General features: G+C 44.2%; 1 protein-coding gene across 3 annotated transcripts in view; it reads left to right on the top strand.

Annotated features, from left to right (window-relative positions):
- Window positions 1-17,690, top strand: part of LOC137353488 (CCR4-NOT transcription complex subunit 3-like) — a 100,800-nt gene that overhangs the window by 54,403 nt on the left and 28,707 nt on the right. For 2 of the 3 annotated variants that reach the window (XM_068019816.1, XM_068019815.1), the window contains exons 6-12: window positions 34-162; window positions 1,194-1,220; window positions 1,340-1,408; window positions 8,493-8,712; window positions 9,990-10,132; window positions 10,866-10,919; window positions 11,841-12,013. In XM_068019816.1, the coding sequence (XP_067875917.1) occupies window positions 34-162; window positions 1,194-1,220; window positions 1,340-1,408; window positions 8,493-8,712; window positions 9,990-10,132; window positions 10,866-10,919; window positions 11,841-12,013 (815 nt within the window). The remainder of the gene's footprint in view (window positions 1-33; window positions 163-1,193; window positions 1,221-1,339; window positions 1,409-8,492; window positions 8,713-9,989; window positions 10,133-10,865; window positions 10,920-11,840; window positions 12,014-17,690) is intronic. The other variant, XM_068019817.1, reaches the window with a different exon arrangement.

Below are 17,690 nucleotides of genomic sequence, written 5' to 3'. Positions count from 1 at the left end.
TGTAGTTCAAGTATTTAAATCTTTTCTATAAAGCAAATGGAGAGGTTCAAGATAGTGGAGAGAGAAACAAAGACCAAAGCCTATTCTAAAGAAGGGCTGGGATCAGCGACGAAGGTGGATCCTGCACAGAAGGAAAAGGAAGAAATCTGTCAGTGGCTGACGGTAAGTGATGGCAGTGCAGTCTAAATGCTTTCTAGAGGGTCAGTGCTGACACAGCTCAGACCAGCTCAAGAATTCCTGCTATTGCTCCCAGTACTCAGCACACTGCAGGTGAAAAAAGGAGAGTAGGTGGCGAGTTGTGAACTGCCACCATTGGGAACAGTGCTCGATTCTCTTCTTGCTTTTTCTCTTTTCACTTTTTACATTTTTAAAATTCATTTTTATTTTGAATTTGTAGTTTTTTGAGAGTTGCTTCCTTTTTTCCAGTGTTGTTTTTGCATTTCAGTTTTGTTTATCTTTGGTTTTCTTTTATTAATATTTTTTCTTGTGTAGTTTCTCTGGCCTCTCTGTTACCTCCCACCTGCATTTCTGTGCAGGCCTCATTGCAAACCTTGCCAATGCTGGTGGTACAGGAACACTACCAGTGCTGGGGCAGTTCCTTTTCTGTTGTTACTCAGAAAGTCTCCAACTATGGCTTTACTCACTAGAAACAGCCACACTTTGTCTTCCCACAAGTGCAGCTGTAGAGAGGAGTGATCAGCAAAGGTGTGCACAGAGGATGTGGTAATGGGCTGTCAGTCAGGGGCCAAAGGGGAGATTTTGAATGTATTCAGATACCTGAAACTTTAGTGCAATATCTTGGGATCTGAAGCCTGCCCTATCAGGAATTGAACTACAATATGAAAGGTTCACATTTAAATGGTCCATGTCATTATTGTTACTATGTTACCTTCCAAATAGCTGAAACTGTTATAGCAGTATAGATCAAAATAAATATCAGGTTTAAGATACAAACTTCACAAAAAGGGGATTATAGAGGGTAAGTCTGAGAGTTGTTGGCCTCCAATTGGTTGATTCCATGTCTAGCTGGGATTTTGGGTTCGTGCTTTGTTGTGATTGTATTACAATTATGTCTCTATTGACTGATGGCTCAGTGGCAGAATGTGAGAAAAATGTAAACAATCAACATTTAGAAAAGGTATTCTAATTAATCATGCAAATCTATTTTTTTCACAATCTGTCTTCCATTTCAGAATACGATAGACACTTTAAATATGCAGGTGAGTCACCCTTGGCTAATTTTATTTTGAATTGTTTTTTAACGTCATAAACATAGTTGATTTATTTTTGAGCCTCATGCTATGCTGGGCATTGAAGGTAACCATGTTGTTGTTCACAGGTCGATCTCTTTGAAAGTGAAATGGAAACTTTGTCGGCGGTGACGAGGAAAAAGAAAGGTGAAAAAGAGGTAGGAACGAACTGCTTTAGTCCTCATCCCACAGGCATAGTCAAAGAACAAAGAACAGTACAGCACAGGAACAGGCTATTCGGCCCTCCAAGCCTGCGCCGATCTTGATGCTTGCCGAAACTAACACCTTCTGCACTTCCGGGGCCCATATCCCTCTATTCCCATCCTATTCGTATATTTGTCAAGATGTCTCTTAAACGTCGCTATCGTATCTGCTTCCACCACCTCCCCTGGCAGCAAGTTCCAGGCACTCACCACCCTCTGTGTAAAAAACTTGCCTCGCACATCCCCTCTGAACTTTGCCCCTCGCACCTTAAACCTATGTCCCCTAGTAACTGACTCTTCAACTCTGGGAAAAAGCTTCTGACTATCCACTCTGTCCATGCCGCTCATAACTTTGTAAACCTCTATCATGTCGCCCCTCCACCTCCGTCGTTCCAGTGAAAACAATCCGAGTTTTTCCAACCTCCCCTCATAGCTAATGCCCTCCAGACCAGGCAACATCCTGGTAAACCTCCTCTGTACCCTCTCCAAAGCCTCCACGTCCTTCTGGTAGTGTGGCGACCAGAATTGCACGCAATATTCTAAGTGTGGCCTAACTAAGGTTCTGTACAGCTGCAACATGACTTGCCAATTTTTATACTCTATGCCCCGACCGATGATGGCAAGCATGCCGAATGCCTTCTTGACTACCTTATCCACCTGCGTTGCCACTTTCAGTGACCTGTGGACCTGTACGACCAGATCTCTCTGCCTGTCAATACTCCTAAGGGTTCTGCCATTTACTGTATACCTCCCACCTGCATTAGATCTTCCAAAATGTATTACCTCACATTTGTCCGGATTAAACTCCATCTGCCATTTCTCCGCCCAAGTCTCCAACCGATCTATATCCTGCTGTATCCTCTGACAATCCTCATCATTATCCGCAACTCCACCAACCTTTGTGTCGTCCGCAAACTTACTAATCAGACCAGCTACATTTTCCTCCAAATCACTTATATATACTACAAACAGCAAAGGTCCCAGCACTGATCCCTGCGGAACACCACTAGTCACATCCCTCCATTCAGAAAAACACCCATCCACTGTTACCCTCTGTCTTCTGTGACCGAGCCAGTTCCGTATCCATCTTGCCAGCTCGCCTCTGATCCCGTGTGACTTCACCTTTTGCACCAGTCTGCCATGCGGGACCTTGTCAAAGGCTTTACTAAAGTCCATTTAGACAACATTCACCGCCCTTCCCTCATCAATCATCTTCGTCACTTCCTCAAAAAACTCAATCAAATTAGTAAGACACGACCTCCCCTTCACAAAACCATGCTGTCTCTCGCTAGTAAGTTTGTTTGTTTCCAAATGGGAGTAAATCCTGTTCCGAAGAATCCTCTCTAATAGTTTCCCTACCACTGACGTAAGGCTCACCGGCCTATAATTTCCTGGATTATCCTTACCACCCTTATTAAACAAAGGAACAACATTGGCTATTCTCCAGTCCTCTGGGACCTCACCTGTAGCCAATGAGGATGCAAAGATTTCTGTCAAGGCCCCAGCAATTTCTTCCCTTGCCTCCCTCAGTATTCTAGGGTAGATCCCATCAGGCCCTGGGGACTTAACTATCTTAATGCTTTGCAAGACACCCAACACCACCTCCTTTTTGATAATGAGATGACTGAGACTATCTGCACTCCCTTCCCTAGGCTCATCATCCACCAAGTCCTTCTCCTTGGTGAATACTGATGCAAAGTACTCAGTTAGCACCTCACCCATTTCCTCTGGCTCCACGCATAGATTCCCATCTCTGTCCTTGAGTGGGCCATCCTTTTCCCTGGTTACCCTCTTGCTCTTTATATATGTATAAAAAGCCTTGGGACTTTCCTTAATCCTGTTTGCCAGTGACTTTTCATGACCCCTTTTAGCCCTCCGAACTCCTTGCTTAAGTTCCTTCCTACTGTCTTTATATTCCTCAAGTGCTCATCTGTTCCTAGCCTTCCAGCCCTTAGAAATGCTTCCTTTTTCTTTTTGACTAGGCTCGTTTGTGCCTGTTACTCTAAAACTTTGTGTAAACATCTCTCAACTCTGTTAGTGTAAAACCCTTGTCATTAAGGTGCTTCCATTATTAATATTTTTTTTGAGGACTCGTGTTTAAAAGATTGTGAAAATTGGTTCATTTGAAAGACTGAGGAGATGCCTGGATTTGTTTATTTTAAAAGGTTACTGGAAGGACACTTTGGATTTTTTTTTTTAAAACACCAGAAGAGACAAAATAAACATAAGGAGCCTTGCTGGCTATTGGAGATGTTTACAGAGAAGTCACATGGGGGGATTTGAGGAAAAATTTTTTCACCCAGAGGGCGGTTGGAATCTGGAACGCACTGCCTGAGGTGGTAGAGGTAGGAACCCTCACAACATCTAAAAAGTATTTAGATGAGCAGTTGAAATGCCATAGCATACAAGGCTACAGGCCAAGTGCAGGAATATGGGATTAGAATAGTTTGCTGCTGGATGGCCGGCACAGACACGATGGGCTGAAGGGCCTGTTTCTGTGCTGTATAACTCTTATGACTCTATGACTCTGTGTCTAGGTTTATGGTTGTCAGGAGTTTTAGCTTTGTGATTTGGGTGTGGACTGTTTGAATGCTCAGTTGGTGTGTAGCCTGCTAAGAGAGTAGCCACCCAATTTATCCTTTGCCACCTGTTTTGAAAGGTCCTCTGAGAATCCAGTGTGAGAATGGAGATAGTGGAAGGGCTTAGCATAATATTCCAAGCTTCCCTGGATACAGGGGGCAGTGCCGGAGGATTGAAATGTGACATCCTTATTCAAGAAAAGATGTAAGGACAGTCCTAGCAACTACGGTTAGTTTAACATCAGTGGTGGGTAAGGTTTTAGAAACAATAATCAGGGAAAATATCAATGTACGCTTGGAGAGATTAGATTAATTAAGGATAGCCAGCAAGGTTTTGTAAAAGGCGGATCATGCTTGACCAACCTAATTGAATTTTTTGATGAAATAACAGAGAAGGTTAATGAAGGGAATATGATGGATGTTAATATAGATTTTAAGAAAGCATTTGATAAGGTACCACATAAAAGGCTGGTTAACAAAATGTAGGCTCATGGAATAGGATAGTCAGTGTCCAATTGGATAAAAAATGGGCTTAAGAACAGAAAACAGCGAGTCGTAGTAAATGGTTGCTTTTTAGACTGGATGTTGGGAGACAGTGGTGTTCTCCAAGGGTCAGTGCTGGGACCACTGCTTTTTTTGCTATATATAAATGACTTGGATCTTGGAATACAGAGTAGAATCTCAAAATTTGCTGATGACAATTTTTGAAGGTGCAGCAAACAATGAGGATGATATGAACCACCTGCAACAGGACATAGATAGGCCAGCAGAGTGGGCAGGCAGGTGGCAGATGGAATTTAATACTGGCAATTGTGAGGTGATGTATTTTGGCAGAAGGAATAGGGAGAGGCAATGTATACTTAATGGCACAGTTCTCTAAAGAGTGTGCAGGAATAGAGGGACCTGGGGGTGCATGTGCATAGATCTTTGAAAGTGGCAGGACATACTGAGAGAGTGTTAGTAAAGCATATGGGATTTTGAGCTTCATAAATAGAGGCATTAAGTACAAAAGCAGGTAAGTTATGCTGAACCTTTATACAGCTCTAGTTAGGCCTGAACTGGAGTATTGCGTCCAGTTCTGGTCACCACACTTCAGGAAGGATGTGAGGGCCCTTGAAAGGATGCAGAGGAGGTTTACCAGAATGGTTCCAGAGATGGGGGATTTTAGTTGCAAGGTTAGGTTGGAAAAGCTGGTTTGTTCTCCTTGGAACAAGGAGATTGAGGGGAGATTTAATACAAGTGTACAAGATTATGACAGACTTAGATAAGTTAGACAAGGAAAAACTGTTCCTATTAACTAATGGTACAAGGACTAGGGTACTCATTGTAAGTTTTGGGCAAGAGGTATCAAAAAGTTTAGATTGGCTATGGAAGAGGACAAGGAGCAATCCGGGGTGGGGGGGGTGGTGGGGTGGGTGTAGGGCCAACTTCAATGGGGTGAGAACTGATCTGGCCCAGGTAAATCGGAATCAGAGATTGGCAGGCAAAATTGCAGTGGAACAAAGGGCTGTCTTTAAAGAGGATATAATTCGGATACATACAAGGTGCAATCCCACAAGGGGGAAAGGTAGGACAAACAATTCCAGAGCTCCTGGATGACAAAAGAGATAGAGAGTAAGATGAAGCAGAAAAAGAGTGCATATGAAAGATGTCAGGTGGAAGATACAACTGAAAACTAGTCTGAATATTGAAGGTTCAGAGAGGCAATGAAAAAACAAATAAGAGAAGCAAGAGAGAGTGTATGAGAAGATACTGGTAGCTAACATAAAAAGGAATCCAAAAGTCTGCTGTAGGCATATAAGTAGTTATAGGGTGGTAAAAGGAGGAATGGGGTCGATTAGGGACCTAAAAGAGCATTTACGCATGGAGGCAGGGGCATGGCTGTGATAATAAATGAGTACTTTGCATCTGTCTTTACCAAGGAAGAAGATACTGCCAAAATTGCAGTGAAAGAGGAGGTAGTTGAGACACTGGATGGGCTAAAAATTTACAGAGGAGGTATTAGATAGGCTGACTGTACTTAAAGTTGATAAGTCACCAGGACTGGATGAGAGGCATCCAAGAGTACTGTGGGAAGTCAGGGTGGAAATTGCATAGGCACTGGCCGTAATTTTCCAAACCTCCTTAGGTGGTGCCTGAGTACTGGAGAATTGCAAATGTTACACCATTGTTCAAGAAAGGGTGTAAGGATGAGCTCAGCAACTACAGGCCAGTCAGTTTAATGGCTTTTAGAAACGATAATTTGCGACAAAATTAAGTTACTTTGAGAAATGTGGATTAATTAAGGAAAGCCACTGTGAATTTATTAAGGGAAATTGTGTTTAACTAACTTGTTTGCGTTTTTTAATAAGGTAACAGAGAGGATTGATGAGGGTAATGCAGTTGATGTGGTATATGTGGGCTTCCAAAAGGCATTTGATAACGTGTCACATACCAGGCTTGTTAGCAAAGTTAGAGCCCATGGAATAAAAGGGACCGTATGCAGCATGGATGCAAAATTGGCTGGGTGACAGGAAACGGAGTAGTGGTGAATGGTTTTTTGGATGGAGGAAGGTAGACAGTGGGATTCCCCAGGGGTCGCTGTTAGGACCCCTGCTTTTCCTGATATTTATTAATGACCTAGACTTGGGTGTACAGGGCATAATTTCAAAATTTACAGATGACACAAAACTTGGTAGTATTGTGAACTGTGAGGGGAATAGTGATAAACTTCAAGAGGATATGGACAGACTGGTGGAATGGGCAGACAACTGACAGATGATATTTAATGCCGAAAAGTGTGAAGTTATTCATTTTGGTAGAAAGAATGAGGAAAGGCATTATAAAATACAAACGTACAATTCTAAAGGGGGTGCAGGAGCAGAGGGATCTGGGACATATGTGCACAAATCATTGAAGGTAGCAGGGCAGGTTGAAAAAGCAGCTCATCAAGCATATGGGATCCTGGGCTTTAAAAGTAGGGGCATAGAGTACAAAAGCAAGGAAGTTGTAATAAACCTGTATAAAACATTAATTCAGCCTCAACTGGAGTACTGCATCCACTTCTGGGCACTGCACTTTGGGAAGGATGTGAAGGCATTAGAAAGGGTGCAGACAAGATTCACGAGAATGGTTCCAAGGATGAAGAACTTCAGTTACATTGATAGGCTGGAGAAGCTGGGGCTGTTCTAAGAGGAGATATGATAGAGGTGTTCAAAATCATGAGCGGTCTGGACAGAGTAGATAGGGTGAAACTGTTCCCCTTGGTGGAAGGATCGAGAACCAGAGAACACCGATTTATGGTGATTGACAAAAGAACCAGCAGCGACATGAGGAAAAACTTTTTTGTGCAGTGAGTGGTTAGGATCTGGAATGCACTGCCTGAGAGCGTGGTGGAGGCAGATTCAATTATGGCTTTCTGAAGAGAATTGGACAATTATCCGAAGAGAAAAAATTTGTGGGCTATTGGGAAAAGGCGGAGTGAGACAGGGCGAGTTGCTCTTGCAGAGAGCTGGCATGGATAGATGGGCCAAATGGCCTCCTGTGCTGTAACCATTCTATGATTCTGTAAATGCAGTCGTTGATAATATTAGTTAATGCAGTCATCAAAACTATTGTTAAAAGAGCCGTAAAACTTTCTTTACAAGACTTACTGCAGTGCTTTTAATGAATGTGTTTTAAACAGCTTTTAGGTCAGCATTGTGATTGCTGTACATACTGTTTGGTATGTCATACCCCAGTTTAAAAGGTGCATCGTGACTTTTCTGCCTGGCAGCCAAGCAACAGAGGATTATTCGCAGAGGTGCGTAGGACCTCGCACAGGGATCCATGTGAAGCAAGAATATGTTGTGGATTTGAGGTTGTAACAGCTTGGCACAGATGGTGGCACTCACCTTTGAGTCAGAAGATTGTGGGTTCAAGTCCTGCTCCAGGCCTTGAGCCCAGAATCTAGGCCAACACTATAGTGCATTACCCAGGGAGTGCTGGAAATTCAGAGGTGCTGTATTCTGGATGAGACATTGAAATGAGTCAGCATCTCCCTATTCAGATAGACATAAAATACTCCAGGGCATTTTTGAAGAAGAGTAAGGATTTCTTCCAGTGACCTGGCCAGAATTCATCCTTCAACTAAGACCTCCAAACTGATCATTCATCTCACTGCTTTTTCTGGGCCGTTGCTTTGCACAAATTAGCTGCCGCATGTGCCTATAAAACGACAGTACTAACACTCCAAAGGCAATGAAATTGTCTGTGAGGACATGAAAAGTGATATAAGCACAAATTGTTTATGCAACCTGAATCATAATCCATGGACTAATTGTATTTTGCCAGTCTGTTTCATTACTGATACAAAGTGTGTAAACATGCACTGATCTTGAAATAATAATTGAATCCTTTTTCAAATCTGATCAAAAAGATTGAGATCTAAATCTGATCTGATCCCTTAGCCCTTTATCTAACCCGTGGAAATCTTTCTGCAGAAACAGGACAGGTTAGAAGAATTGAAGCAACACATCGAGAGACACAGGTACCACATTAAAATGCTGGAAACTCTGCTGCGCATGTTAGACAACAGCACGATAGAAGTGGACCAGATTAAGAAGATCAAAGACGATGTTGAATACTATGTTGATTCCTCTCAGGACCCGGACTTTAAAGAAAATGAGTTTTTATACGATGACCTTGATCTTGAGGAGATAGGTAAGAGTATTCTCATTTTTGCAACCTGTCAGGTGGCTTGCCTACAACCAATGGCAAAGCTACTTTAAACTAACCAATGGGAGGCAACGTTTGCTAGGTAAAGTAGAGGTGTGTGTGTTAAGCTCCTGTCTCTAGTGGAAATCTTGGACATCGTGAGGTGTTTCCACTTCCTCGATATAATTTTTTTTTTGTTGAAGAGGTTTGGTATATTTTGTACTATGTAAAATGACCGGAAAGCACTCCCTGTTATCGGTGGAGCTGGTAACAAATGGTTGAGGATGAATAAGAGAGGGTAATTGGTGAGTTCAAAGGCACATACTCAATTAAAGAAGCTATTCTGTATAAATTCACTGGTCACAGCTGTAAGCTGGCAGCTCATTATGTTGCAGTGGATTAAAATAGATAACTTTTTAAATTAGTGGTGAGGCTAGGAAATACTCTGTGGCCTTGGTCAACCCGCAAGAGACAGTACAGCTGGAGTAGAGAGCAAAGGGGTAGAAATTCAAGGGATTGACAGATGTAGCAACTTGACAGGTATCGACAAAAAGGATGTGCTATTGGAAAATGTATGGTAACTTTGGTTTAAACTGAAGTAGCAGCTACAATAGCAACTGAAGAGTTTATTACTGAATAAGGTGAGTCGGAGAGAGTGGCTAACCAGACAGGATGTTAAATGTTTGGGAACATAAGTAATGTTGTAGTTAATACAAGTTCTCAATAATATGACCAGGTAGCTGTTCAGAGCTGTTAATTTTCGGTGGAAACTAAAGGTCCGGCCAGCACAATGATGACTGCTGAGTTACACTAGTCCATCTCAAGTGTGGAAGACTAAAGTTGTGATCTTAAGGAAGAAACGAGTTTCTAAACTACCAAAACCTGTGATATAACAGAACTGTGAATTGGCTAATTTAGTTGGTTTATGAAAAGTGTTGAGTGCAGCACTGTGATTGGCTGGTGTAGAGTACCACTGACAAACCAGCCATTGTTAGTCATTACAGCTGAGTCCTGCTTGCAATCAGGGCAAACAATTAAAGTAAAACTGGTTTGGTTTCTAATGTGTAAATTGGTGTTGAGTTTACAGCAAGCTTCAGGTGGTAATTTAGCCCTGAGTACTAAGGGGGTGTGGGCAGGTAGTCCAGCCAGCCAATGCTGAGTTAGGAGGGACTTACACCCTCTCTACTCTGCTTCAGTAGGATTTACTATGCCTTGTTGTGGATAGACATGAGCCTGACCAATTAAACCTTCTGGTTTTAATGGACCTCACTCCATTTTTTCAGCACAAACATCAATAATGGCAACATCACCAGCAAGTAACAGTAACAGCAATGTGGAAGATGAGCTTTTTAACCAGTGTAACAGCACTCCCACCTCTACAACCTCAAGTTCTCCTGTGCCGCTCAGTCCAGCCAACCAATCCGTGGTGAGTAATGGCATGGCCTCATGCTAAATTTTGGCATTCAAACAGATGGGATACATCTTCAAAAGGACGCATAGCAAATACAACGAGACTTACCCCAGTCAGACCAGAAAGAGATGGTGTCCATGTAGGAAATAAGTGCAAATGCTGGCCTGGGCCCTCACAAGTACAGTAATTCATTGCTTTATGCTGACCAGATAACTGCATGTATCATCAGACTTGTCTACTAACTCACTGGATCATGATGGGTGGTGGGTACAGTGTTTCATTGCAGTTGATTTGATGATGTGAAGCGGTGATGTCAATGGAGGGAACCGCCTTGTATTCATTGTTCTGTGTAGAATGCTCCAGTTATGACATTTTAATTTAGAATTGTGCTATTTAGAGCAGGGGTTTCCCCTGCTGTTCTGTAGACGGCAGTGGGCTGGGGATGTACTTCCGTAAGCAGCAATGGTGTACCAGGACCTTGCCCAAATAGCCACTCTCAGGACCTGGACATTGAGTGTTTGGTCATTTGATTGTGAGCCTATTGCAGGCAAGCCTGCTGTTATCTACTCATGGCCTTTCTCCAGCAAGATCATCTACCTCCGGACAGAATGTGGATAGAACTGGGGAGTTTGCTACTCTGTGTAGCTTAGTTCTGTATCATGGGAGTACGTTAACCCATGGAATCATTGTGTTGTTGAAATCTTTAACAATGACTTCAGTCTAATTTTGAAATACTTCATATTTACAGGAAAATCATGAAGATGAGCGAAAGCGGAGTCGGTCAGACAGCGAAATGAGCATGGTCAGTTTGCTTTTCGAGGGAGTGTAAATTGCATAGTTGTGTTATATAGAATGTGTTCCATCAAATCCAGCTCCAAAGTTCTATCTTGTACTGTGCGTATAACCTGCAGCTTTGGGAAAATGAGCTTTGCTTTGTAGATTGAGTCAGTCACAGTATGATTGCTCCATCCCCCATTTCCACCAAGACAAATAGTATTACTGAATCAGTGTTGATGGTAACTAGTTTATTTCGCCAGCCACGCATTATTTCTTGTCCGAGGGTTCAGGTGGGAGCAGTAGCTTTTTCTGTAGCAGCTCCTTAAATGGCCGCTGGGAGATGTAGGTCACCAGTTCGGGGGCAGTTTGCTTTTATTCCTCTGTTGCTAAGAAAGCATTTACCTTCCATTTGCTGTCTCTTACGACGGGCTGGCTAATGCTCAAGGTGGAGAATTGTGGGTCTGAATGTCAGAGTGCTCTCACCACCGTGTCACGTTCTATGCAAGCTGAAATTTCCCCTGCTCTGAGAACTTGCAAAGACTATTGGGCCTTGCCATGTGTCTGCTATCACATGGCATAGACAGCAGTGTCGTGATTGTGATCTGCAATTTTTCACTGTTTTCCCATTGATGGTGGAACTAAACCTACCTCAAACAAAACTATTGTGGGTGCTGGGAATCTGAAATAAAGACCGAAAACGCTGGAAATCTTCAGCTGGTCAGGCAGCATCTGTGGGGACGAGAAAGAGTTGACGTTTTAGGTTGGTGACCTTTTTTAAGAACTGGAAGATGTTAGCTTTTTAAGCAAGTAGAGAGCCAGGGGAAAGTGGGAAAGGAAAGAATGAAGGGGAAAGGTCTGTGATAGGGTTGAGAATGAGAGTGTTCTCTCCTCTCTTCCCACTTGCCTTGTATTCACACCACTTTTCTACTCTCTTTTCCACCCTCAGTCCCCTGCAAAGGTTCTTGGCAGCAAGACTCACCATGGTAACAATCTCCCTCCATCCATTTCTATTTCCCAGAGTGCACAGGGGTTGAACAGCACAAAAACGCCGACCCTGCCCTCGAATGGATCCAGCAATGGGGGCAACAAGCTGCTGCAATCCAGCAAGAGCTATTCTCTGTAAGTACCGACAACTTTCCTGTCCCAGCTTGGACATTTAGAAACGAGTTTAACCCTGTGTTACGGACAGGTGGTAAGGGGTGTGGGCAGTTCCCACTGTTCACCTCCCAACTGGCCGCAGTTGTTTTGTTAAAATGATGCTTTAGCTCCTCGGTGTCTTGAAGGTCAAATATACAGACAAATGACAGATTTTCTCGTAGGTTTTTAAAAAAAAAACTATTTATCCTAAAACAAATGCCAAAATGAGCGCTACCTCACTCACCCACTAATTCACCCATACGTACATACACAAGAATAGCAAGTTAGAGAGAAAAGGATAAGAGGTAGTTTAAAGTCCCAAGTAAGGTAAGTGTTTGTGGTTTGCAGAAGACTATTGAGTCTTCTCTGGAGGAAAGGTTTTTTTTGAAAGTTGCAGGCCTGGTTATTTGCACTCTTGAACTTGTGGAGGTATTGTAGTAGTTGTAATACGGCCCAAAACTAGTGGTGTGCAGTTTGTTACCTTCATAAATGGCTAGTCTGTCATTTTGTGATGTCTCTGCTGTGGTGTCTGTTCCTGATCAGCAGGGTTCTTCTCTTGCTTGTTGCTCCTTCTCTCAGGCTTTCTGTGATGTTGCCTTGATATTTAACTCTCTCCCTTGAGATACTTTTTGTTTAAAGCAAAAAATCTCCGTTTCTGTTGGGAAACGCGTGGCCCTCTCCACTGTTGTGACTGCAATGGGTCAAGATGTGGTAACCATGGCCATTGTTTAATGTTTGAATAGGAATCTTTATGTTATGATGTTGCTGCTTCACACCTTATTCATCTTGGTTTGATTATGAGCCAGACAGTCTCCAGCATCCTCTGTTAATCCTTTGACAGTGCAGGGCTCCCTCAGTACTGCACTAAAGTGTCACCTTAATTGTGGGCAAGTACTGGAGTGGGGATTGAACTCTCAACCTTTTGATCCTCTGGTACACGGGTTCTGAATCCAACCCAGACTAATGATTGCAGTAATAAAAACAAATGCTGGAAATACTCAGCAGGTCTGGCAGCATCTGCGGAGAGAGAAGCAGAGTTAATGTTTCAGGTCAGTGACTTTTCATCGGAACAGTCAAGAGTCTTCTGTCTGTAAATGTCTTAAGTGAAATGAGTTTAAGCATTCAACCTAGTTTCACATAAAAATGAGTCTGCCATTTGGTCCCAGCTAAGATTCTAGGTATAACTGGGCCCACAGTGTAGAACTTGTCACTATTCAGCACTAACTTGGCAAGCTCAAGGATAACAAAAGGATGTCTTGAGATGGCAAAATTCTCAGTGATGCGATCGGAGTGCGTTTTGATATTTAGGATGATTGAAAGAGAGCTCTAGGTCTGTTTATTGTCTACCTGACTTGGGGAGTGTTTTGATGGTCACACTGGGTTTATACATGGTGAGTTGCAGAGTGCTGGAAAGTGCCCAGGGGAACCCATGTGCTTTCCCCAGAGGGTCAGTCACCCTATGGTCCTTTCACTCGCCTTCTGGATGGGTACAGAACAGTGTTTGCAGAAAGCTCGCCAACCCACCCTCCTGTTGGTTAATGAAATGTGGGCAGAGACCTGAAAAAGAGGAGCGAAAGGAATGAATTGTAAAATGTTCTTGTACAGTTTGTGCTGCTAATCCTTCTTGGGAATAGTCAGATGTCCAAGAGAAGATGTATAAAATAGCTGCTTGTTGTATGTGTCTTCTAGATTAATTAGTGGGACTTCAGGGCCATTCGTATTTGATTTTCTTTGAGAATGTTTGAACTCTGCTCTGAAATGATGGTCAAATTTATTCCTGTGTAATCTCAGCCTGACATCCTCCTTTCTAGTCCTAATCCTGTGGCATCCGTTGTATGAGAGGTTTTGATGACTACCTCAAATCTTCACTAAAATAATTCAGTCTGATCCCCCATCAGAAAAACATAGTCAATGGCTTTTGGAGGAGTTTAACTAACATGGCCCAAAGGAGGTTTGAGATTGTAACAATATTTTGGTGGTGTTCGTAAATTTTCTTAGCTGATGCTAGAATTCATGCCATGCGTTGGAGGATGTTCAGAGGAAATTTACTAGATTGATACTTGGAATGAGCGGGTTGTTTATTCTTAAAATTCATTCATGGGATGTGGGTGTCTCTGTCTGGGCCAGCATTTATTGCCCATCCTTAATTGCCCTTGAAAAGGTGGTGGTGAGCTACCTTCTTGAGCCACTGCAGTCCATGTTGGGTAGATACACCCACAGTGCTGTTCGGAAGGGCGTTCCAGGATTTTGACCCAGTGACAGTGAAGGAACGGCGATATCGTTCCAAATCAGGATGGTGTGTGACTTGGAGGGGAACTTGCAAGTGGTGGTGTTCCCATGCATTTGCTGCCCTTGTCCTTCTAGGTGGTAGAGGTCGTGGGTTTGGAAGGTGTTATCTAAGGAGTCTTGGTGTGTTGCTGCAGTGCATCTTGTAGATGGTACACACTGCTGCCACTGTGCATCGGTGGTGGAGGGAGTGAATGTTTGTGGATGGGGTGCCAATCAAGTGGGCTGCTTTGTCCTGGATGGTGTTGAGCTTCTTGCGTGTTGTTGGAGCTGCACCAATCCAGGCAAGTGGAGAGTATTCCATCACACTCCTGACTTGTGCCTTGTAGATGGTGGACAAGCTTTGGGGAGTCAGGAGATGAGTTACTCGCCTCAGGATTCCTAGCCTCTGACCTGCTCTTGTAGCCGTGGTATTTATATGGCTACTCCAGTTCAGTTTCTGGTCAATGGTAGCACCTAGGATGTTGATAGTGGGGGATTCAGCGATGGTAATGTCATTGAATGTCAAGGGGAGATGGTTAGATTCTCTCTTGTTGGAGATGGTCATTGCCTGACACTTGTGTGGTGCGTATGTAACTTGCCACTTATCAGCCAAGCCTGGATATTGTGCAGGTCTTGCTGCATTTCTACACTGACTGCTTCAGTATCTGAGGGGTCACGATTGGTGCTGAACTTTGTGCAATCATCAGCGAACATCCCCACTTCTGACCTTATGATTGAAGGAAGGTCATTGATGAAGCAGCTGAAGATGGTTGGGCCTAGGACACTACCCTGAGGAACGCCTGCAGTGATGTCCTGGAGCTCAGATGATTGACCTCCAACAACCACACTCATCTTCCTTTGCGTTAGGTATGACTCCAGCCAGTGGAGGGTTTTCCCCCTGATTCCCATTGACTTCAGTTTTGCTAGGGCTCCTTGATGCCATATTCGGTCAAATGCTGCCTTGATGTCAAGGGCAGTCACTCTCACCTCACCTCTTGAGTTCAGCTCTTTTGTCCATGTTTGAACCAAGGCTGTAATGAGGTCAAGAGCTGAGTGGCCCTGGCGGAACCCAAACTGAGCGTCACTGAGCAGGTTATTGCTAAGCAAGTGCTGCTTAATGGCACTGTTGATAACTCCTTCCATCACTTTACTGATTGAGAGTAGACTGATGAGGTGGTAATTGGCCGGGTTGGACTTGTCCTGCTTTTTGTGTACAGGACATACCTGGGCAATTTTCCACATTGCCGAGTAGATGTCGGTATTGTAGCTATACTGGAACAGCTTGGCTCGGGGCGCGGCAGGTTCTGGAGCACAGGTATTCAGTACTATTGCCGGAATATTATCAGGGCCCATAGCCTTTGCCGTATCCAGTGCTTTCAGTTGTTTCTTGATATCACGCGGAGGGAATCCAATTCGCTGAAGTTTGGCATCTGTGATGCTGAGCACTTCAGGAGGAGGCCGAGATGGATCATCAACTTGGCATTACTGGCTGAAGATTGTTGCAAATGCTTCAGCCTTATCTTTTGCACTGATGTGCTGGGCTCCCTCATCATTGAACAACCTCCAGTTAGTTGTTTCATTGTCCTGCACCATTCACGGCTGGATGTGACAGGACTGCAGAGCTTGGATCTGATCCGTTGATTATGGGATTGCTTAGCTCTGTCTATTGCATGCTGCTTATGCAGTTTGGCATGCAAGTAGTCCTCTGTTGTAGCTTTACCAAGTTGACACCACATTATGAGGTATGCCTGGTGCTGCTCCTGGCATGCACTCCTGCACTCTTCTTTGAACCAGGGTTGGTCTCCTGGCTTGATGGTAATGGTAGAGTGGGGGTTATGAGGTTATAGATTGTGGTTGAATACAATTCTGCTGCTGCTGATGGCCCACAGCGCCTCATGGGTACCCAGTTTTGCATTGCTAGATCTGTTTGAAATCTATCCCATTTTGCATGGCGATAGTGCCACACAACACGATGGACGGTATCCTCAATGTAAAGACGGGACGACTTCTCCACAAGGACTGTGCGGTGGTCACTCCTACCAATACTGTCATAGACAGATGCACCTGCGGCAGGCAGATTGGTGAGGACGAGTATGTTTTTCCCACTTGTTGGTTCCCTCACCACCTGCTGCAGACCCAGTCTAGCAGCTATGTCCTTTAGGGCTCGCAGTAGTGGTGCTGCCGAGCCACTCTTGGTGATGGACATTGAAGTCCCCCACCCAGAGTACATTCTGTGCCCTTGCCACCCTCAGTGCTTCCTCCAAGTGGTGTTCAACATGGAGGAGTACTGACTCATCAGCTGAGGGAGGGCAGTAGGTGGTAATCAGCAGGAGGTTTCTTTGCCCATGTTTGACCTGATGCCATGAGACTTCATGGGGCCTGGAGTCGATGTTGAGGACTCCCAGGGCAACTCCCTCCCTACTGTATACCACTGTGCCGCCACTTCTGCTTGGTCTGTCCATCCAGAAGTGCCAAGTTGATGATCCATCTAGGCCTCCTCCTAAAGTCCCCAGCATCACAGATGCCAGAGTTCAGCCAATTCGGTTCACTCTGTGTGTGCTACTGCCGGTGGGGCAGGACATAGCTGGGGAGGGTGATGGCAGTGTCTGGGACATTGTCTGTACGGTATGATTCTGTGAGTATGACTGTGTCAGGCTGTTGCTTGGGACAGCTGTGGGACAGCTCTCCCAACTTTGGCACAAGACCCCAGATGTTAGTAAGGAGGACTTTGCAGGGTCGACAGGGCTGGGTTTGCCGTTGTCGGTTCTGGTGCCTAGGTCAATGCTGGGTGGTCCGTCCGGCTTCATTCCTTTTTATTGACTTCATAGCTGTTCAGTACAACTGAGTGGCTTGCTAAGCCATTTCAGAGGGCATACAAGAGTCATCTGGAGTCACATGGAGGCCAGACCAGGTGAGGACAGCAGATTGGCAAACAGGATTAAGGAAATTCCCAAAGCTTTTTATACATATATAAAGAGCAAGCGGGTAACCGGGGAAAGGGTTGGCCCACTCAAGGACAGAGATTGGAATCTATGCGTGGAGCCAGAGGAAATGGGCGAGGTGCTAAATGAGTACTTTGCATCAGTGTTCACCAAGGAGAAGGACTTGGTGGATGATGAGCCTAGGGAAGGGAGTGCAGATAGTCTCAGTCATCTCATTATCAAAAAGGAAGAGGTGTTGGGTGTCTTGCAAAGCATTAAGGTAGATAAGTCCCCAGGGCCTGATGGGATCTACCCTAGAATACTGAGGGAGGCAAGGGAAGAAATTGCTGGGGCCTTGACAGAAATCTTTGCATCCTCATTGGCTACAGGTGAGGTCCCAGAGGACTGGAGAATAGCCAATGTTGTTCCTTTGTTTAATAAGTGTGGAAAGGATAATCCAGGAAGTTATA

The sequence above is a fragment of the Heterodontus francisci genome, chromosome 41 (genome assembly GCF_036365525.1).
Source record: "Heterodontus francisci isolate sHetFra1 chromosome 41, sHetFra1.hap1, whole genome shotgun sequence".
NCBI classification, from domain to species: Eukaryota; Metazoa; Chordata; class Chondrichthyes; order Heterodontiformes; family Heterodontidae; genus Heterodontus; species Heterodontus francisci.
The sequence above is the reverse complement of the archived record's forward strand: the minus strand, read 5'-3'. Positions and strand labels throughout refer to the sequence as shown.